We start from the raw sequence: 23,364 nt of genomic DNA on the forward strand, positions 1-23,364 counted from the left end.
AAAAAGATAAGTTTTGCCCATGTCTGTAACTAACACAGAATAATTATCGACAAAACAAACCGACAATAATAAAAGAGAGAAAAAGGTGATTCTCTCACCACCAGTAGAGGCTGTTCTCCATCTGTGCACATGTGTAAAGTGCACATGAGTGCAGCGACACCATGCGTTCCCCCTGCAGCTCTGGGAAAGACTGGGCACTGTGCTCCAGCTTAGAGGCCACTGTGCTTAGTGTGTCATCCACCCAGGTGGCCACCTTTTAAAAATAAAGCACACATACAATCTAAGAATATGTAATGAACAATGTATTAAATGTGCACTGAACACTTTGAGCAAATCTACCTTGTTGCTCTCTGTTGCTACAGTAGCTCTGATGCTATTAGCAGCCAGTAACGTGATCTTCTCATTAGCTAGGCCCAGGAAGGAAACACGAGGGTGGTGAATGGAGGGATTCTAATGTGACGGATGAGAGGGTAAAAACAAGTTTAGCACAAAACTCCATCAGTCACATTTTATATAGTATTTATTTTTAAAGTGTCTTTCATGCAGGTGGTTATCATCCACCTGTGCATTCCTGTACGGTTCAGGCTCACTCCACTTCCACTGATAAAGTTCTCCTTTGGAGCTCACCGCCACCAGCTCTGAGAACAAAGCTCCAATGCTCACAAACTTCACACCATCCTGGAAGGAAGATGAGAGGTGAAGGGAAATAAGGACTCAAACTGAAAAAGAGACAATCTTCTTGGAGCTACAAGGCATAAAAAACAAGCTTGTTCAGTGACAAGTAGCAGCAGCATTTCCCCTAAAAGCCAAGGCATTAAAACTAAAGGAACGTTGTCCATTACCGTTATCAAGAACTTGCAGTTGGCATGGCAACGGGCTACGTTACCGGGTGTGTTACGCTGCAGAGTGCAGGCTAGGTAACAAAACATATAGTTTAGAGTTCCCACGTTTATCTATAAGAGCATACTGACAAAGTCAATAATATAAGATTTTTAAAAAATAAATGTCTTAAAAACTGCTTTTTTTTTTTTGCTTTTAGCATACACAGTTTAATCACAACTTGTGACCTGTAATATTTAATTCTTGATTTTTCTAAGTATCTTTAGTTTTAAAAAAAATCTGATAACTCATTGAAACAACAAACTGATTTAAACTTTACATCTAAACTCAACACCAGACAAACTTTACGTACCAGATTATTAAATGTCAGATGTTAGAGTTACAACCGATTTGTTAATTACCACATAAACTTTACCCACCAAGACTTAAGAATAAATCATATATTTTATACAATTTGCTTGTAATGGTGGTGTTTGTAATGGAAAAAAGAAAAAAAAAAACAATGGCTGGTGAAATGTCCGAGTGGCTGGTAAAAAACTGATTAATCAATTATTCTGATGATTAATCGATTAACTGGATTTTAAAAAATTGGTACACTCAAACATTTTTATAGACAAAGAATGTTTTTTCTCATCTTAAATGCAACATGTTCTTTCAGCAAATGGACTTTTTTGAGACTGTATACTCCAAGTAATAATTAATCGGTTACTAAATTAGATAAATATTTCAATAATCAATTAATCACGACTAAGCCAATTAAACGTTTCAGCTCTGGGCATTATTAATGTAATAATCAATAGATTAGGTTATTTAAGCAGCGACTATGTAGTAACTGTTGCTCTTCCATTTTCAAGTAAAACCCATTAGATCAATTTATGCATTTTTGTTTTAATTTTATTGTTAAAATGGTGATAGCGTTGTTCCGTTTTCCCTTTAGTTATAGAAACGTTTTTTCCAAATACACAGTCAGCAGAAACGGGTTGTAGAGAGAGGCAGGTGGACCGCTATGGGCGCCGTGAGGCAGTGGAACACTGAGCAGCTTGGATCTAATACATCTAACTCTTAAACAACAGTCACATGTCAATGTAGCGTGAAGATCACAAATGAGAGACGTGTCATTTCAGCCCCATCTAGCTCCAGATGATGTTAAAGGAAACTTCAGTTCTCATTATTTATTCAGTTAAATGAGACATTCAAACATTCACAATCATTGTTTTATTGACAGTCAAAAACAAAACTTCCATCCAACATGACTAGATCTTTTGCTTGAGATCAATTCAGAGGATGAAGAAATAAATAAAAGCATTATTTTTCCTATCAGACCTTAAAACAGAAAATCACTGACAAATCTGTAAAAACGTGGGGTTCTACTCTGATGTGATATTTCGGTCTTAAACTCAGTGATGTGTCGGCAGAACTAGAATCTGATCTGCTTCATGTGACTTTGGTTGTTTCTTGGTTCCTGGTGACACACCCATCTCACAGGCTTCAGCCAGGATTTCTTAATTTTCTTGTAGGGCTGAAATCATTACTTGGATCAATGGGATGAATCATGATTAATCAATTAGTTGTCAATTTAGTCATCAACAAATTTAGTAATCGATTAATTGTTTATGCTCAGAACTCCAAAGTTTGACAGTTTTAGCTTCACCTGGTTCATTTTTTTTCAGTCTTCAATTAGCCACTTTTGTACTCCAATTAATTGAAATAAATAAATAATAATCAACAGATCAGCTCTACAATGTAATGATTTCAAGTCAAGCAGAAAGTACTGAACTTTTCACATTATTTTAGATTTTTTTTTTTTTTTTACTGCAGATGCATTCATTGCTGTAGCTGTAGGAAACTACACATTTTTAAATAAGAAAATTGTTATTTTTCTTATTTAGGAAAAATAGTTTTTATTAAATAAGAAAATTATGATTTTCTTATTTAAAAAGAGAAATTGACTTACTTATTTGCATTTTTATGTATTTTAATTTTTTATGTATTGTAATAGGTTTAAGAGGTTAAATGAAAAATCTGCAGAAAATACCCAATTCAACTACTAAAATAATCATTTACCTACTTTCTTGCAAAATTTTGATCAAGCTTCAGCATTATATATATATAAACAAATTGATAAATCAAAAGTTTAAAACTGCATATTAGACTGTATTAGCAGAATCTGCTTCACGAGCAATAAATCTTCATCACAAACAGTTGAGCATCTTTATTTCTAAAAGCACTCTTTGATTTTTGTCTTACCTTGTCGGGCCACCACTGCAGCTCCTCTCCCAAGGAGACGGGGCTCTGGACGGGGATGCTCTTCTTGTCGAGGCTGGGCTCGCCCTCACGGCTCGTCGAACCTCGCTCCGTGTCAAACGTCGCCCCGTCGAGCCACCGGCGCTCTCGTAACCTCAGCACAGACTCACGCTCGCGCAACAGCTCTGAGTCACGCTCTAAGGGAAGAAGGAGAACTGGTATGCAATAAGGTCACACCAGTGGGATAGAAGTAAGCCACTCTCTGGGAAAGACCCGTCGAAAAAAAAAAAAAAAAATAAAGTTTTTAAGAATAGAGAGAAATACTGCTTAGAATCAATGTAGTGCAAATCAATCAGTTGCAATCATGGAAGGATTGAGCGGGAAATCGAAAATATACGAAGGGTGAGTCACTCTGCACGCTCATGTGTTAAAGAGTGAGCTAACAGGAAGTGAAGAGAAAGAGAGAAAGAACGAAAGAAAGCATGCATGTGGACTGAAAGTGGGCTTTTTTTTTTTTTTAAAGAAAAAAAATAAACTGTCTAATAGGGTCCCCGTTAAGACATGTGGGCCTGGCGGGCCTTTCTCAGAGAGCTCATAGTATTTACTACAGCCATGCAGCACATAACACCAAACATGTAGCATTTATATTCACCTAAACAAACTGAATCAAGAAATATATGCAAACAAACATTCAGGCAAGGTTCCTTTTTAGTATTTGGTAGACGCGTTCCTATCAGAATGTAGAGGCCATTTTCTAGTCTCAGGTTTCTTTAAAGTTTGATATCAATTTTAGGCTAATACAATGTCTCTGTAAAATCTATAATATAAGATAGACCAGCATTCATCATACTTTTAACACCTTCTTGCCTTGGGTAGCAGCTAATAATCACCATTAGAATGAGAGCCTGGAAGACAGGAGTTTACTAATACTTAAAAACAAATAAATGATCCAGAGTTCATATTTTAAATTAAATCATCTTCAGTATCTCACCTGCATTTAGCACTGGAGTTACAGATGTCCGTCTTAGAAAATCTAGACCTTATGCTAACGCTAATTGAAAAAAGACGTCAACGTTTTCAAAACCAGCATGTTTTCTAAAGAAAGATGTTGCAGCTTTGCTGCACGACTCCGTCTTATAAAGTCTTACTCATTCTGGCTTTCTTGTAGCCTGAGTGAATAATACAAATGTCACGACATCACAGAAAACACAGCTTTCTTCCAAATAGCTTCCTACTTCTCTGACTAGAGTTTTAACCTCCTTTCTAACCCGAACTGTGCCTTCTTCAGTCTATAACCACATCCGCACTGAAGATTGTTAAGTTTGCTGCATTAACTGGATGGAAAAGGATCGGACATGAGAGATTCCTACCACCTAATCAAGACCAAACAAGCTGAAAATTGTCAAATTCCAATTTTTCAATGCATCTCTGTTAATCAATAACGTTACAAATCACATCTATATTTTCAAAGAACATTTCCATACACCTGCAAAACTCGAGGGTTTCATTTTGACTTAGGGTGGGGAAAAACCTGCTTATTATTTAAGGATTTTGAAGCCACCCGACAGAAACCAGCCATCACCAGTGCTGCCGCCAAAGCCTTCCTGTGATTAGTCATTAGTGAGCGGCTGCGTTACCTCTGGAGGATCCCAGCCGTGACAGCGAGGAGCGTCTGAAAGACGGGTAGCCGAAGTAGCTGATGTCCTCGGAGAACATGGCATCAGCGTCGATGATGACACTGGGATGAGCCGAGTGGATGTCCGCGTCCAACAGGGACATCAAGTCTTCTGCGTGGAAAAAAAAAAACAAGAAAAAGATCCGCCTTTAAGGATATCTGTAAAACTAGCAGCATTTCAATCATCATAACTAAATGTGGTGAAGTATGGGATGCTTTCCACAGGTCTCACCACGTTCTTATGAGCAGTAATAATGGAATGTTACAAAAAGGGCTACAAACAATTATTTTAATAATGGATTGTTTTGTCAATTAGTTGAATAAGAAAATTTGCCACAATCTGCAGATTTTTCATTTATCCACTTATGCCTTGTTTATACAATATTAGAAATACATTAAAAGATGCAAATAAATGATTCAATTCCAGTGAATGTAAGTGTGTACAAGTACATGTTTGCAATGTTAAGTCTGTTGTTTGTAAGTTTGTTGTGTCCTAAAAGAGAAAATTCAATAAAATATATTGGAGAGGGGGGAAGGTTCAATTTCATTTTTAAACTAACATTTTTCTAAAATGCAATGATATACCATTCATTTAGCAAATTTGAACCAGGTGAAGCTAAAACTAAGACTTGAGGAGCTTTGGCAAAAATATAAGTGCTTTAATCTTAAATGTAGATACATATATATCTTTTACAGTTTTGGCTTTATTAGTGCTCTGTAAATTATTCACAATAATCAAATTAATCACAATTAATCTTGATTAATCAGGATTTATTAAATTGATCATAATTGATCAAATGTCAAAGTTACAAATGCATTTCTGATGCTGAGGAATAATTGGCCGAATGTGCTCCCACCTCCTGGGAGATAGGACTCGCTGGCCGTGTCGTCGCCATCGTCTCCATCTTCGTCATCACGACTCAGCAAATTATTGACAGCGAGGTTGACGTCAAGGTTAGTCCGTTGGAGTTCCCTGATGATGACGCTTCTCGACTTCCCCTGTAGGACAACCTGGGCCTAGAGGAAAGAACGGGTTTATTACAAAATGTGCATAGTTAATTCAAACAAAACACATTGCTAAAGAAGCAGTTGTACCTGCGTAATGAGTTCTTCTGGAATGACTGATGCTGGGATGACCGGCTGTGGCTGGCTGCCTAGAAGCCCAGAGCCACGGTCCCTTCCCGTGCGGATCACTCTGGTCTGGCGGCGGGAATCGCGAGCCGCCGTTGATGACCTGCCTGACGTACTCCCACCTCCACTGCCGCCGCCTCCTCCTCCTCCGCTCCCTCCTCCTCCACCTCCGCTGCTGCTACCACCTCCTGCTCCGCCACCGCCTCCTGCTCCTCCTCCGCTCCCACCTCCTCCGCTGCCTCCGTTCACCCCGGAGCTCCAGCGACTCCTGTTACACACACAGCAGGAAACAGTCAGAAACAGCAGCCAGGAACTTAGAGCAGATGCAAATCACATATCGGGCTACAACAGCATTGCATCCACATTCGTGTTGGTTTTTTTAGATGAGCAAAACCGAGTAAGAAGAAAAGCAAACGTACTTCTACACCTTTTATTCTAAATAGGAATCACTAAAATAAAGCTCTACTACAATCCAAAAACAAACAATAAAATAGTATTAGTAATCAATTACTCTATTGATTATCCTAACAAGCAGATCTTTTTTTTTTTTTATTAAAAGCGGGTCTTATTCTGAGCTCAAAGATTTTGCCTGTTAGATGAGGACAGTGACATATCGGGCTGCAACTAATAAAAGAGTCCATCGATTAATGTGATTTTTAGAAAATTGGCACATTCTGCAGTTTTTTTTTCATTTAGCCACTTCAGCCTTTGTTACACAACACAGAAATATATTAAAAGATGCTAACAAGAAAATAATGAAAAATCATTTTTAAATAAAAAATATTATTCTATACAATAACAGCATTCTTTTAGTGCACATTTCATCATTTGTAGCAAAGGATGCATCAGCTGATCTGTTAATCATTTTTAGATTAATAATTTGACCTCAGAAGGTGATAATAGATTTTTTTAACAAAATTTGAAACAGGTGAAGCAAAACTGCCACTTAAGGAGTCCTATACGGAGCTCTTTAAGTTTTATCCAGACAGACAGAGGATTTTTTTTTAATTCATTTAGTTTTTATCTTAAATGTAAAATGTATATATTCTTGTAAAGTTTTGGTTTATATACAGCTCTGACTGCATAGTTCTTTCAGTAAATGGCAAATTTTAGTCTGTGTATTTTAAAGTTGACGTTTAATCAATCATTAAATTAGTTGCAGATTATTTCAATGGTCAATTAATCGGACTAATTCGATTAATCGTTTTAGCCCTAGAGCATATTCATTATGATGGTTCAAATAATGAGTTGCTTGCATTTTAGAAGGTAATTCTGAATTCTGTGTGGAACAAACGTATCAGGAGGAAAACCAAAATATTGAGGAAAGAGATGGTTATCTTTAATTAAAAAAAAAGAAAAAAAAAGAAAAGCTACTGACGTATTTACAGGCTGTTATTATTGGGACACATTTCTCGATTCCACCTCCCTGTGCGGAGTCTAGAGCACCGAAGCCGACAGAAAACACACCCCTAGCCCGCTGCTGTCCTCCAAGCACCAACCTTTCACAGGACCATATGTCTGCCAGCCCTGCCAGAACTTACCCAAGGGTGTTGCCTGCCAGTCTGCCCAGTGTGTCAGAACCAGACAGGAACCAGGGTGGATCACTGGTCCTGCCTGGCCTGGAGCTCCTTCCTGTCCCTGAACCACTGCTCAACTTTGAACTGGAAACAAAAGATGGGAGATGAGTTACAAACCTACAGCAGTCCCAGTAGGACCGATAAAAGGTTGTTTTGTGTTTTTTATCATTATATATATTTTCTTTACAATCCTGGGTCAGCTGATGGTAAGGTTAGCCCAGGATTATTTTATTACTCTGGAAAACAGGAGGCGTATTTTTGGAGACCAGCATGGCAACACCCTTGGGAATCAGAATTGTCTGCAACTCGTTCCTCTTTCAAGACTTTTCTTTTGTAAAAAGTTCTTGGGTTTTGGGGCTGCGACTGCTTTCTCCTATTTTATGATGGATCATAATCTGCTTCAATCATTTGCTCTAAAATTTTTTTACTTCTCTACATTTTGTTTTGTAGTAGCAAGAAGACTAAATTGCTAATTAAACAAAAAGATTTTTTTTAAAGACTTGACAATTTATAGAATATGAGTAAATAATCAAATTATACAGAGAAAAAGCACTTTTGTACTAGATTTTAAGATCCTGACTGTATTTATGAAACTTTTATAAAAGATAATAAATTACGGAAGAAATCAGGCAGGCCAACCTGCCAAAGACACCCAGTCATGTTTTGTCCTTCCCTCTTTCCCACAAGACCACAAGCGTGCAACATAGAAAGGCTGACAGTTTAAAACCAACTGATTCAAAATAAATAACCAATAAATATTTCTATTGAATCAGACATTCAGTAGCAGACATTCAGCCAAATGCATAACCAGTCAACCCAAAAGGCAGCAGCTAGTAAAAAAAAAAAAAAATAATTCAAAAACTTCAAGAGAAAAAAATATTTCAAAATAAACACTCTCAGTTAAAAGCCTAAGTTGAGTCTGAAAACGGTTTAAATATAGCATTGTTTGTTTTAGTGCACAAATAGAAAAGCTTAATATTGTTTAAAAAGATGCTAACAAAATAGTTTTAACATAGAGCTCTAAATGGAATGGCTATTTATCAGCTAGATGGAAATCATCCTAGCAAAAAGGTTTAATTCTACAACAGAAACTACTAAATGAACATATTGAAGAAACATGAAATTACAATTATATATATATATATATATATATATATATATAATCGTCTCCAGGACAGAACTTTAAGTCTCTCACCCATCGCTGCCATCCGGTTTGCTGAGCTCCAGGCGATCGGGCTGAACAGCGAAGCTGATTCTGCAAACCCGTCCATCCTAAAACACATTCAGGATTCTCAGTGCTGCACACTTAAAGCTGTAAAGGCCACTCATTTAAAACATTTACCGACATTTAACAAGCATTTACTGCATCTTATGCAGAAAGCAATTAAACAGTCTTCTAGTCTGACTAGAGGAACAGTACAAGACGTTACTTAAACATATTTGCAAAGCTCAATTGAAACCACAAACCAAATATTTGCCAAATGCTAATAGGAAGTCTGTCTTCTAGGCTTACCTCCAGGAGAAACCCGGCGTGGTTCGGACCAACAACACACTGCTTTAGGGTGGCCTGCTCCAGCAGACTAAGATGCGGATGACTGCAATGAAGAAAAAAAAAAATTAAGAGTCAAAGGAATAATGTTCCCTATCCAAAACTATTTAAAGTAACCAAATAGTATCAGTTTAAATAGAGATGTATCGATCCGCTTTTTCATTTCCAATACCTATATGAGGGTTAGTATCGGCAGAAATCGATCTGATGCAGAAAAACAGCTGAACTGATTTAAAACGTTTCTTTTAAAATAAAATAAAAAAAACACAGACAGAAATGTCCTGAATTATATATTTATAATTCAGTACATTTACAATTACAAATTTGTAATTCAGTTAAAAAAAAAAAATGGTACTGAATTAAGTTTTGTACTCTGCACCAGTACAGCAAACTGAAATGCATAAGGAACTAACAAAAACAAAAGGTTTGCCACTTTGGTCAAACATGAAAAAAATAAACTGCAACAAACCTTTTAAACGGTTTAGAAAGTGCAATATTATCAGATCTTTGCATCTCTAAATTGAAATTTGACTCAACTCACCTGTTGTAGCTGTATTTGTTCAGTTTCTCTGAGACTTCCCGAAGCCTGGAAGGAACAAACAAAACATATCAACACGAAGCAAACAACTAAAAAATAAAATAAATAAATAAATAATAACAACAACAATAATAATAATGTTCAGAAAATAAATAAGACAAAAATAAGAAGTAGTCCTTCCTTGGAGTTTGACAAATGTGTGCAACCTTTAGTCATATCCTGATCTACCACATTGTTTTACCAGCTGCAGGCTGACGAAGGGCTCAGCTGACATGTTTATGTTATTATTAAAGAAGGGGAAGCAAATAGCTGCTCTTCTTTCTGCAGTTAAACCCTGTCCACTCCACTCTGCCCAGGATAACAGGCCATGGCTTTCTTTACCATCTTGTCCTGATAAATATCCCCCCCTTTCTTTTTTTACACTTCCTCTCAGCTTCATGAACTTCAAATTGTCCGGAGAGTTGTTAGGAGATCGATGAAGACTTTTAGTAGCTCCGCTGTTGGGTGATCTCACACTTATTATCCCCCAATAAATTGAAAGCATCTCAATCTCTCTTCTTAAATAAAACTGCAAAGCTCCAGAGAAGCAACAGACCAGTAAAAATAAACCATTTTCTATGACAGAGACAATATATAAATAGAGTATTAAAAGGACACACTAGCATAATATCAGACAGGGAAACAGGATTCTGAAGATCAAGTATGTAAAAGGAGTGACTGCTTCACTCTTTGCTTTTATTAACATTTAGACATTCTTGCGCTGGAATGTTTACACTTTCCGCTACGGACGGGTTTTGAGGAATGTTATTTGAGGAGCTTATAACTTCTTTCTCGATGTCTTTTTCACCTCGAAATTCCATATGGAAATATTTGGCATCTACAAGGTACTTGAAGAAAATCTCTTGACGCGCACACGTTCAGGTAGAACTTCCCTGGTGCATATCAACTTTTTTCTAATCATTTTAGTATTTAAACAATGAATGTATTTTTATCTTAAAATTTGAAGCATTCCTACACAAGACATTTGTTGGGTTTTTTTTGTTGTTTTTTTTTGTTGTTTTTTCGGTCATGCGGTTATGATTTTGATCGTTTCCCAGACAATTTTTTCCAGGTTTAAAAACCTGTAAAAATCATCTGTACTCCACCATCTTTAGTTTCACTGGTTTGAAAAACAATTGTCCAGGGTTGAGCCTTCAAAACAGGTGGAAGTGCACATCAGACAGCTGACTTTACAAAATAAGAGCACAGTAGTGATACTTAAAAAGCAAAAGAAAAAAAACAAATCCACTTTTTTAATTTATTATTATTATTGTCATCTCTAGCAGCTGAAATCCAAATTTAGCAATTACTCTGAGTCTGAGTAATTGCCGTGGTGGATGGATGCCCACATCAACTCAGATCAAGTTCGACAAGATACAAATGCCAACAGAGAGTAAAAGAAACATAATTATGAAAAACGCTGAATGGAAAACATTGGCAAAATACACCTGATATCATACGGAGTTCAATATTACCAAAACACTTATAAAACAAAAGTCCTAGCCTGTCAAAATAAGCAATGAATCAATTAATAGCATGATGAATTAAAACGAGCTCAATACTTTCCATTTGCAGGATTTTATTGGTTTTCTCTTTTTCAACAAAAACTGGACAATAAAAGCCTTGAAAAGTTATTTTAGTCTCATCTAGCCCCTTTTTATGGAGAACAATTGTGTTTACAGAGACTTCAAGATTCATTTTATTTGTTGTTTTGTTCATTTATTTTGGATGTTTAAAATGTCTTACAGTTCCAGTGTTAAATGCTCATTAGAATTTAAAGTTTATTGAATTTTGGGCATGTGTTCTTCCATTATTATGCCATTACTGCTACATTACTTGGAAATGGTCTCAAAACAACATTATCATTTACAGCAATAACTTGTGGGATAATTTATCACCCAGTAAAATTTGTTATCATGTCAGACCCTTGTAGCACCAACACAGGACTCAGATTACAGCGCCAGATTATGATGCTGGGTTGTAATGTTCTTTCTGAAAACAGACAGAAATGACAAAAAGGTTTTCATGTCACAATTTTAAGTGTTTTCTGAAAGAAGCTCACAACTAAAATTGTCAAGGAAAAAGATTCTTGGAAAACATAGCGGCCCTTTTCTACAAAGACTCAACAAATTCCCTGGTTTTGACCGTCCTTTCCTTTCACTGAGGTCGAGGTGACTTGTGCTTGTTGCAGCTCTGCATGAAAGTAGCCTTCAGAGAACAGCAGCTTAGTTCACTCACTTCCTCCAAAGTGACAAACATGAGGTACATATCAGCTTTTCACAGGTTGGATTCAAGTTTCTGTTGCGGAGGGATAAAAATACAAAGTGTCACGTTTACACATGCAGCTCCTAATAAAGTGCAAACCAAACCGAGTCAAATCTGTCGAGGGATTTTTAAGTCACGATTTTTTCCCCAAAGCAAATATGAATAGCTAACATTTTCTGTTTATGAGACTCCAGAGCATGTTGGGTTGAGTGATATTAGAAAATCTTCCAGTGGGGATAATATTGGTAAATATTGCAATATCAGTTGTTTTATGCATCTGTTTTCATTTCCTCTTGTTCTCAACTGAGCTTCCGTCACTCTGTGACCTTTTAACGTTTCGGGCAATGTCGTTAGAGTCCAGCGTGAGCATCTGCTGTGGTGAAACTGTCCAACTGGCTAAATATTACATTAGCGTGAAAAATTCATGTTCATTACACGTGGAATATATTAACCAACATTCAATGCACTCTGAGCCGTCCTAACTTCCTATGTTATCTGTGGCGAGGTTGTTACTAAAATGAGACAACGGAAACTGAAACTGAGTAAACATTTGTTGTTAACTGAAATAAATAAAAACAGCAGTTAATGGGGGAAAACTAGAACTAGCTGGAACTATATGGTCCACTTGTAAAACGAGCCAAAATATACTGAAGTTGTAGATGTAACAAAATAAAACTAAACTATAACACTGGGTTACAAAAGAATATTTTTTGAAAGTTGTTTATGATTTTTTTTTAACTGAACTGGGACTATTTTGCAGCGCTGAATCCAAAACTGACGTACATTTTTCTCAATCGGGTCAGGTTTTTATTCTAATTTGATTTAAGAGAAATCCGACCATCTGACTAAATCGATGACATTTTTGTGACATCATCAGTTAATTTTTGTTAATATTTCTCATCCAAAAAAGGTTTTAGGAGAAAAAAAATGTGTTCTAACGGAGAATATTAATTAAATGTTACACACTTGAATCTCTCCTCCTGCTCATCACTCATTGATCCCAGATTCTCAGGAAACTGATCCATATGTGGAAAGAAGTCCTGCATTTTGATGCTCATGTTGGATCCATAGTTCAGAAAGTTGCCCTGATTGAGCAAAACCAATGGGATTTTTGGATTCAACACATCAAAATGACCCTAAAACAGTTGAAAAACCCCAGACGATTTTTTTGGCTGTTGACCAGTGTAATGAAAAACCCAAAATCGATGTGTAATCATAGCAATAAGACAGCAGAAATATTTCATTTCTTAGCCACAATGTTCAACAAGATAGAAATCAGAAATGTAAACGCAGAGTCATCAAGACCTCCAACTTCTATAACATCACAACCAAAGTACCAACAAGTGTTGATCTGTTTAGGGTAATTTGGAATCTAAGAGTATTAAGGAAATGATATTTACTGCTCCATACATAAACAGGATTACATGGGTTTTTTTGGGGGGTCGGGGGGGTTCCAATGTCCACCCATCCAGATGTTTGAGCAGTTCTTTTCAGGCGAGTCGCAACAATCCTCCTAATCTTCCTGGAAGGCAGCTTTATTCAGTTAGTCATCTCAGACACACCAAAACATTTCATCTAATGAAAGGCAGAATTTGTGTTTTACTTCAATTTTACTTGCAAACTTGCACGTCTTTTAAATGCATCCACACAAACGTAACGATACTTTAGTCCAGCAGGAAGCAGCTTCTTGAAGAACGTTACTCAAAACTACGTCAGTATGCAGCAAATTAAAGGCAGATTTATGCTTTAAAATTACAAGCTGTGTGTTAGTATTCATTTCTTATTCCATAAGTAAAATAAAATTATTAAAAGGCCGTTTTTCCCCTCACAAAGCAATGCGTACGGGCTGAGCATGCATCAGCCCAAATTACTGCAGGGATCCAGGAGTAAACGGCTCAAATCAGTCATTCTGTAAATGACACATTAACTGCACAGGATGGAAAAAGACTATTATCATGTTTGTCCAATGTGATAATCAAAGTTTAATGTGATTATCACAGAGTTTTTCACTAAACTCTGAAAAGCCCCAAAACAGTCACAGCTATATTTTCAGAAACTGGTTTAATGAGGTCATCAATAAAAGCAGCAGCATTTGTTTTATAATATAATCAATTGCAATTATTGTGAACTGTTCAGGCGCACAGCTGCAAGTCTGGCTGCAACTTCTTTCTTTTTTTTTAACAAATAGGTTGTGTGTGTGTTTCTACTGTATACATGTATTTATTCAAATACACGTATTTATTTTCACTACCGTCCAGAGTTTATATTTTTGTAAATTTCTGGCACAATGACAATAAAGAAATTCTGAACCTTTCTTCTCTGTAATGGCATTTCATTATTAGAGAATTTTTTATGTGGGATTGTGACTGTAGAAAAGAGCGAGGTAAAAATGAAAAGATTACCGGTAATGACTTTTTCAATTTTGCAAATAGATGCTATGATCCTGCCAACTTAATCTATTAACGCCAATTTATACAAGCAGAGATGCTCATGAACGTCTCTCAATCCTGATCAGCTGATCTCTCATCCACACCAGAAGTTGGAACATAGGAATTAAACGCAGTTTATGAAGCAGTATTTATTGAAACCACCTGGTAAAATAAACCCCAAAAAACCCCACCAGTCTGAAGAGAACCGAGTCAGAAATAACATTTATAAATTCAGTGGAAAATAAATGAGCTGTGAGCACAGCGGTGAACTGGCCTACTTAAAACTTCAGGATGAGTGGCTTTTTTTTTTTTTCTTTTTTCAGATGAGAGACAGCCTGCTTCTTTTATCCTGACACCAATCTCACATTTTATTCTCGTTGAACTGTTTTTATGTTTTTAGATTCGGAATGCAACACAAACTCTGGAGTTTTGATTGGTTCCCTGTGAGCCCACCCCCCAGCTCCTCATGAAAACAGCTTCTTTACTCTGGCCCTGTGGAGAGAACCACCAACTCTGTACACGCTGGAACCGGATTGGTGGAAAATTCCCTATAGCAAGCTGTATCACCTATGTCATTAAAATCTATAAAACGTGAAGGCGGTACGGGCAGGAAGCCCACCAAACGGTGCGTCCACACAGCCTTCTGCAATCGAGATATTGTGATTACACTTCGATGTATTCAGCTCCACCTTCTGCAACAGTGACACTAAAAACAAAGCAGTAGCGTGTCATAAAAAGACATCTAGCTGAAGAAGTCGGACCAGATGTTTACAGCAAAAAGCTCAGCTGGACCAAGCCCTTCTTATTTCTGATGGAGGCCCACCTACTTGATTTGACAACCGGAAGTTCAGTGATAGCTATGAGAAAGACTGGAGGAGTGAAGGGGGGGGGGTGATCTCTTAACAGCACATGGTGACAGACATGCAGGATGGAACTGCCATGCCCTCTTTAGGAAACCAGTGGCCCATGTCACCAATACCCTTCTGTGGCAGTTCTCACCAAAGATTGCTCTGGCAGAGTAAATTGATCTTTCCTGTCAGACTGAAGCCCAGTTAAAATGCAAAACTCTGCTTTAATCTAGCCTTTAATCTCAAGGTCACTGTGTTAAAAACAAAACAAAACCCTGACTTCTCACCTCTTTGTCTCTAAGTGGAACAGCTCATTAATCAGTTCGATCTCGAAGGATAGTATAAATAGATGTAACATAAATCACATGTTGAGTCGAACTAACAGAGATCGCCCAAATTCTAGGATCGCTTTAACGCAAATACTAGCGATTAATTACTTCTTCTTTTTTTACGAATGTAAAAATAAAGTAGTAAGAGTCAGAGGACAGAATATGTAACAGCACTGTGTTATTGAGGAACTTCGCCTTTAAAATGAAGCTAGTATTTGTAAGATATGCGACTTGATTGTGTGTTCAGATAAAAAAAAAAGAGCAGTTTGAAACCCTGGGCTCTCCACGGTTGTAAAGTCGATAACAAGATTAATGTAAATGTAATGTTGCTAGCTCTGCTTCGCCGCAGATTTTAGATATGCATCTCAGTGCGCAACGTTAGCAACAAAAGATGAAGTAATTCTTCCTAAAATATTAGTGAGAAAATGTGTAACTAAGTTACAAGATGAGGAAAAAAATGAACCAAAGACTCTGAAGTAAGAATATTTGCCTTTGTTATGCGCGTGGCTGAGAAAACCTAGCCAGCTAGCATTCGTGGCTAACTAACAGTTAGCAGGCGTTAGCTACCTCATTGATCATAATAATCCCCCGAACGCCTACAAAACAAATTAATACTCATACCCCAAGTGGATACACGTAATTTATGCCAAAAACGTGGACATTTTAAAAATGGTTGTGTTAAAAGTCCAACATTTCCCCCCTCTTGCCCCCCATCCCCCAACCCGCATTGTCTATCTCAACTTTGAGTGCGAGCCAATCCGTCCAAAGAACCAAGAAACGTCCTGCTAGCGTTTCACAGTTAGCAGCTAGCTAACGAGGACTGCTCAAAATGCCGGGCCTTCTATCATCCCAAAGGGCTCATATTTTAATCGCTAAAACCCAAAAGCAAACACATGACAGTATCAACATCGGCGGCGAACACAACGCAGAGTGCACTTTAACGCAACCAGCCCATAAATAGTGACTTAATTTGTTCTTGTTCGTGTACTGCAACAAAATACCTGTCATTGAGCTGATCCTCAGTCCCCGGCAACGGGTGAACAACGAAGTGAATAGATGTCATGGAGTCAGTCCAAAATCACACACAGATGCGTGAACGGTGTGGAAACTGTTATTCCTTCAAATACTGTACGTATGTGCGTTCATAGGAATCGTTTAATTGCGAAAAACCAAGAGTTTGGATCCCTGCCTCCTCACCCACATGCCGCCATCTTAACTCTACCGAGCTTCTTCTGTTAGTGTTGATAAGTGCACATGCAACCGCTCCACTGCTTGGAGCTCCAGCACAAACAGGAAATGTGTTCAATTGGATCGGAGTAGCCTCAAAAATTGCCACAGGAGCAATTTTGCAGAAAGGAATACCATCAAACTTCAAAGTGTTGGTTCTGTCCAAGGCATATACTTCGTCTTAGTTCATATGCATTTAGTTCTCGATAGTATTTAAGTGCTAAACTGCCGTCGGTACATAAAAAAAGAGTAGTTCAAAGACAGTGGTCAGTTATGTCATTTTTTTTCTCTTGAAAAGACAAAACAGTAGAATATAGAAGACAATATATCCGACCCATACAGTCAAACGAAGAGACTACATTGAACATTTGTTGTAAACCGCATTAGTATAGTGGTAGTACTTTGCAGACCTATTATGGCTGATTATATTAAGGCTTTTTAATATAATGCTAGGTTCCTTTCAGATAGTTTTCTCCATTAGGGTTGAAAAAAGTATATACTTGATGGAAATTTAGAAAAGCATAACACATAAGCAGTTACAGTTTCTTAATATATAATGTAACTCACATCAGTAAAAATATTATGGAATGTATTATATTTGCAAACCATCTTGTAGGTAGAAGAACCTAGGTACTTCAGGTAGATGGTTCTACCTCAGTTATTGCAAGTGCATGGGGGGATTCAACAAGGCTCATTTCTCAGCTCATTAGTGTTTAATTCTCTGTATGAATAAATTAACAGAGGACTTGTACTCAGCTTTTTAACTTTTATGCTAATGATACTGTAATTCACTGCTCTACGTATATAATGGTTTTTGAATATCAGATACCTATAAAATAGTACAATAAAAAGCTCTTGTTATTTATTTATTTATTATTTGTTTGTTTATTTATTTTGCAGAGTAAACAGACAGCAGTGTTTGGACTTTTCAATTCAGATCTGATTACTATCCTAATTAATTCATGTCTTATCTTCAGCTCTATAGTTATTTAAAAAATATGGTTGAAAAGTGAATATGAAAATACACTTAGGTCTCTTAGGTCATGAAAATCTTATAAGGGCAACAATAAAATCGCAATATAATTATGACAGTATAATAAAGACAATATCTCTGAGTGGAAAGAGATTGCAAGTTGAACCCAAAACTTGCAATCTGAACATTGTGGGTTCAAGTCCAGCTTCCTCCTGAATTGGGTCTTTAAATTTAAAGATGTACCAAAAGACCTCTGGAGTCTTGACAAACTGCACAAGTTTGTCTAGGCCAGCTATATATAATTTACTACTTTATTGTGTGATTGTTGGATTTGAACTGTGTTGTTATCTTGACTAAGTCTATCCTTCAAAAGAGATCTGTCTTCTCAATAGAACAACCCTATCCAAAGTAAACAAACTAAAAATGAAAATATGTGTGTCTGGCCAGACAGGGCAAAGACAGAAAATGAAACACCTTCTAAAATCCTAGCTCTATATAAGGAAAGGACAAGTACCTTGGGTTCCATTCTATAAACAAAGATGTACCTTCATTTTTATCTAATTTAAATACAGTAATTTCAGTTCAGTGAAGCTCAGAAAATGTTTTACATGCAGTTAAATTGAATAAAATAGCACTATCAAATAAAGGCCACTAGAGTCAATAAAACCTTAAAACAAACATGGAACCTTAGCGATGTAGATAATGCATATTCTAAAAGCACATCTAGCATGAGGTAGAGAATGTTACTGATGTGTTGATTCAAATTGTAAATTGTGGATACTTTCTGAAAATGTGAAGAAAAGACCTGCTGGATTTATTATAACCCTGTATTATTAGAGTAGAACACTTTCATTTAAAAAGAGTCACTGAATAAGAACAGTGAAATATCTACCATAGATTTCCCAAGAACACATTTAGACATTCATAGTTTTTGATATGGCAGGTATGGCTTCCCACACAGGGCGTCATACAGCCAAAGGGAGGTGCAAGTTACCAGTTGTTTTCAAAAGTTCTCTAAACTGTGACTCGCTTCTAGAATACTTGTACACAAACTAGTTTTATAGTACTTCTCATGATTGGTCAAATCTATTCTAGATTATTCAACTGTGAACCAAACACACTTTGGAGATTTAATGTTTGTGTCACTCATGTCCAACATAGATTGAAGGAAGTGTTAACAAAAACATTACACTTCAGAAAAACATCTGTATTTGTTTCTACACCAAAGACAGATTCTATAAAACACATTTTTCTTTGTGAAATTTTGACAAGTTGAAGTAGTGGCTCACCCAGGGTCACATTCATTAAAAAAAACATTTAAAAAAATGCCTGTGCATTTACAGGTCAACGTAGGGTCTGTGAAAATACAGAACTGTTCAGAGTAAGAAGATAAAAAAACAATAATTAAAAAAAATAACTACGATGAAAACAAAGTTTTTTCTGTTCGAGTTAATTCAGAGAAAGTTGTAACGGTACATGTTGTGCTCTAATAAACCCAAAATCTGACTGAGTCATATTTGAGAAGTCACTCAGCTGCAATAAAAAAAAATAAAAATGGGTCATAGAATCAAAACAGAGAGAATGCGCCAAATATATAAAGGAGATAGTGGAACAAGTACATTTTTATTGGATCTCAAGAAGTAAAAAAAATATTTTACAGTATAAGGTAGCTTGTACATCAGGACACTCCATTATGAATGGAAGTGGTTTGAATTACACAGAAATATATATTTATATTTACAAATTAATATATCCCCAGAAAGATATTTGGCTTATTTGCTTACCTTTATTTAAAAAGGTCCCCTTTGTCAAATGAACAATCCACACAGGGTTTTCTATATTTTTACCACTAGGTGGCACTGTTCACCTTCTTCCATGGATTAAAAATTAGTGCCAGAAATGGCAGCTATTTCTTTAATGCACTGCCCCATGTGAGACATGTGAGGCAAATGGTGAACAGTTGTCAAATACCTCGTCTTTAAAATTAACTGCTGATGGTAAAACGTCCTGAGGAGATTGTATCGAAATGAGAGGCTTTCTTGTTGAAGAAGTAATCAGAAGCAGACAGAAAATGGACATTTTGTTTTATTTTTAATCTCCAACATTCTCCAATGCAGCATGACATTTTAGTATTCATTACCTAATACTGAACAAATGCCAAGTAGAGTATTGTGTAAAACTAAGAAAATCAGACTGTACAAAGTGCATTTCCTGCTGCTTTTGTTCATTAGACCAAAAGTATTTTCAGTTCCATCTTTCTGCTATAGATATTATATTTAAAATGGGGTCATTGTCATTTTTATGTCCTCTTGTTTAATTGTTTGGTGATGTAACATTACCTGAAAGGATCTGAGGGATTGGATTGAGCAAAACTCCCAATGGAATTAAAGGGAGATATGGAAAACCTACATTAAAATGATTTAACCTTTTTCTTTGTAAGTATGCACACTCCACATGTCATGTAACCATGTAAGGTCTGCATTTTTCTGCCTTTCTGTTCACAGAGTTTAGTACAAAGGTGAGAGATATCAGGTCAATGTCCCGTGAGTAAAAACCTGTACCCTTTTTTAACAGGAAAGTCAAACAAACTTCATAAAAATCCAGTCCTATTTTTAGCTGCCTGGGCAGTGGGTTATCAGATGACCTGTGGTGATGTTAAATATGGGTACAAAGAGATAGAGCCAGGAAACTCAGCCGCCATCGGAGTGACCTGTGAGCCTGAGGAAATGTTCAAGTTCCTGGACGAGATTTCTAAGTTAACGATGGCAAAACTTCAAATACGATTATACAATCAAAAAGTGATTGAATTCAAACAAAGAAGATTAGGTTAAAACATTACACCAGCTGCTGTCAGTCTGGGGACTACCAAGAAAAATCTGCTTTTACCAACTGGAGTAACATGATAATTAGCCAGAGAAGAAGAGTTTAAAATAACTTCTCTGCCAGCAGAGAAATATAATGCAGGTCTTGAAAAGGGACAGCTAATAGAAAGCTGTGAGTCTGCCAGTACAGCCAGGTCAACTTAACTTTCTGGACCACCTTCACAGAATCAGCCACAAGCAGTAAATAAGGCATGAAATGCGACGATGTTTAGCACATACATGGGAATGTGAGACAAGTCAGCAGTTGTGTTCCCAGAGGATAAACAAGGGGCTCCCAGGCCTTTCCAGGAAAAATGCTAGCTCAATTGCTCTCCAAGGTGGGCACACTTCCCACTAATTTGCTAATGCGCTAATAGCGGAGCTAATTTTTGGTTTAGCGCTATTGCTAACTTTGAAAACGCAGTTCCGTTGGCTCTCTTTTACCTGCAAATGACTTTATTTCAAACAAGATAAATAAAGGAACAAAATAGAACACTGACATAAGCGAACCAGATATAAACACATACAGTTATCTAAGGGCATTACGGAGCATGTAAATTATGTCAAAATTAAATTGGTGGTCTATGGGTGAAGTATCAAAGGAAGATGTAATTTGAAATGAAGTTAGCACTTTAGCATTAGCTTTCGCTAAATACTGTGTTGGTGTAGTGCCTCAGCGTTAACATAGATGATGTTCATGATTAGTTTTTTGGGATTAGTGTAACCAACATTTTAGTTAGCAGGTGCCCACTACTGACAATCATACAGTCATATTACTACTCTAAAAGTTTCTCTGGCCCATCTGGCCACCTCTGTGAACATTGTCTGGGGGCATAGGAAGGATGTCTGCTTTTGAAGGGCAAAGAAATGTGTTCATATTTTGTGCCAAGGCCACTCAGCTTTGGTGGTGATTCATTTTGGACTTCATTTTTGAAAAGAGACGAGAATTTTGCAAAAATATGCAGCTTAAAAATGTTGAAAAGTATTTTGAGAGGCAATAGGGTGGAGAGAGAAGATAAAGACATGCAGTACATCCACTTTGAGGTCCATAGCCTGTACATTTGGCTCACCTCCTCTATACCAACCAGATTTTTTTCTGAATGTTTAGGCATTTTTAAAATTTGGTTAATGTGGAGGAACTCACCAGAAGATTTCCCCCACTACTGTATGTCAGAAGATCTTGCGAACATACATCGCCTGGAGTTTTAAGAGTTTTATTTATTTATTTATTGAAAACTGTTGAAAATGTTTGACTCTTGCAAGCAGAACAGAGCACACATGTTATTATAGGCACATTGAAACTGTTACCAATATGTTTAGAATTTTAAGCTGTAAAATAATAAATGCAGGATGAACTCTGTTCACCTCCAGACTTTCTTCTTTTCTAGCAAATATGCTTTTTAGGAACATCCTACCGTGCCAGAGACAGTCAATGGCACTCTCTGTCTGTGTGTATATTTCTCCTTTGTGTGTCCACAGCCAGGCTTTTGTTCCGGCTCTGTGTGCTGTGCAGGAAGATCCAGACAGCTGAGACTTACCTAATCCACAGAGCTGCCTGACGCCATCTTCTGTTGGCTGACCACTTTCACCCCCTAGGGACTAGGTTTCTGTTAACTATTAAAAACCGGCAAATCACACACTTTTATATCAATATATGAATTCAAACGTCTTCATATTTATTTCCTGCATGAGGTTCATACTGTTTTTTTTTTTGGTTACGAGCAGACAGATTCTTAGGGGAGTCACTGCAGCTTCCGTGTTTGGTGCAATAAACAAGCGAATAAAAGCTGTTCTGAGCTTTTGTTGCACAGAAGAGACCAGAAGTTGCATTGACTGCTATTCAAGCTGTCCCATCTTCTTTACCCCTTCTAAAGAGTTGTTGCTGTCTGTTTTAAAGAAAAGTAACATAAATACTGAAGGTACCGGCCTTGAATTAATCTACTGCATATTATTTAATGTGTTTATCCAGTCACCCATCTAAAAGGAGGCACCTTTTGAGGCTGCCTAATCAGATGCCTGAACCACTTTAACTGTTTTCGTTTGATGCACAAGTGTTTTTACAGGAAAAACTGATTTGGATCAAATTTTAAAAAAAACAACAAAAAAACAACAACTTTCCAGCATTAAGATTTTATCTTCTGATGGTTACTTCCAGCAGGACAATTCACCATGTCACAGACCTCGAATCGTCTTAATGTTGCTTTGTGAACACGACTTCCACTGTCACCAGATCAATGTGGATATTTACAGGAACAGGATATTTACATCCAGGATATCATCAGCAACTGCAATAAGTATGGAGCAAAATATCATATGTTTCCAGCACCTTTCTGAGTATATTATTGAATCTGGTAGGAGTCCTGGATACAATGGAGAGGGTCCAACCCAGTAATGAGAAGTGATATTCTGTCACAAAACAAGCCATAAAAACATTCAAACACATGAAAATGTCTAAGATTTGTATCTTAATGTTGTTTAAACTACTAAAAATCACTAATATGATTGATCTTCATATTTAGCTCTTGCATGAGGTTCTATTTTTTATTTTTATATTTGGTTGAGAGTGCGTCCAACGATTCAAATGCGAGTCAGAGAAGGTGCCGTGTTTGGTGCAATAAACAAGCGAATATTTTGGGGGGGCTAATATTTATTATCTTACAATATAAGATAAGATCTTCATTTCCTATGAGCGATGAAAAAATGTTTCTGCACCGACAGAGAATTAGGAGAGTAATTCAAGATAGACAGAGCGAGTGTGAGGGTGCGTGTGTGTAAGAGAGCGAGTGTGTGTGTGTGTGTGAGAGAGAGAGAGAGTGTGTGTTACGTTGCCGTCCCCATA

The 23,364-nt window shown here is 36.9% G+C and overlaps 1 protein-coding gene across 7 annotated transcripts in view; it reads right to left on the reverse strand.

The window, feature by feature from the left end:
* ubr5 (ubiquitin protein ligase E3 component n-recognin 5) overlaps nucleotides 1–16,745 on the reverse strand; it is a 51,772-nt gene extending 35,027 nt beyond the window's left edge. For 3 of the 7 annotated variants that reach the window (XM_015060106.1, XM_015060105.1, XM_015060101.1), the window contains exons 1-12: nucleotides 16,466–16,745; nucleotides 9,558–9,602; nucleotides 8,981–9,062; nucleotides 8,663–8,739; nucleotides 7,432–7,551; nucleotides 5,855–6,158; nucleotides 5,617–5,776; nucleotides 4,722–4,871; nucleotides 3,088–3,299; nucleotides 562–678; nucleotides 340–450; nucleotides 99–253 (exon numbers count right to left, since the gene is read on the reverse strand). In XM_015060106.1, the coding sequence (XP_014915592.1) occupies nucleotides 99–253; nucleotides 340–450; nucleotides 562–678; nucleotides 3,088–3,299; nucleotides 4,722–4,871; nucleotides 5,617–5,776; nucleotides 5,855–6,158; nucleotides 7,432–7,551; nucleotides 8,663–8,739; nucleotides 8,981–9,062; nucleotides 9,558–9,602; nucleotides 16,466–16,527 (1,595 nt within the window). In that variant the 5' untranslated portion in view covers nucleotides 16,528–16,745. The remainder of the gene's footprint in view (nucleotides 1–98; nucleotides 254–339; nucleotides 451–561; nucleotides 679–3,087; nucleotides 3,300–4,721; nucleotides 4,872–5,616; nucleotides 5,777–5,854; nucleotides 6,159–7,431; nucleotides 7,552–8,662; nucleotides 8,740–8,980; nucleotides 9,063–9,557; nucleotides 9,603–16,465) is intronic. The other 4 variants (XM_015060104.1, XM_015060100.1, XM_015060103.1 and 1 more) reach the window with 3 other exon arrangements.
* Between the last annotated feature and the right edge of the window lie 6,619 nt (nucleotides 16,746–23,364).

The sequence above is a fragment of the Poecilia latipinna genome, unplaced genomic scaffold (genome assembly GCF_001443285.1).
Source record: "Poecilia latipinna isolate Pla-1442-1.1 unplaced genomic scaffold, P_latipinna-1.0 Scaffold1687, whole genome shotgun sequence".
In the NCBI taxonomy this organism is placed as follows: Eukaryota; Metazoa; Chordata; class Actinopteri; order Cyprinodontiformes; family Poeciliidae; genus Poecilia; species Poecilia latipinna.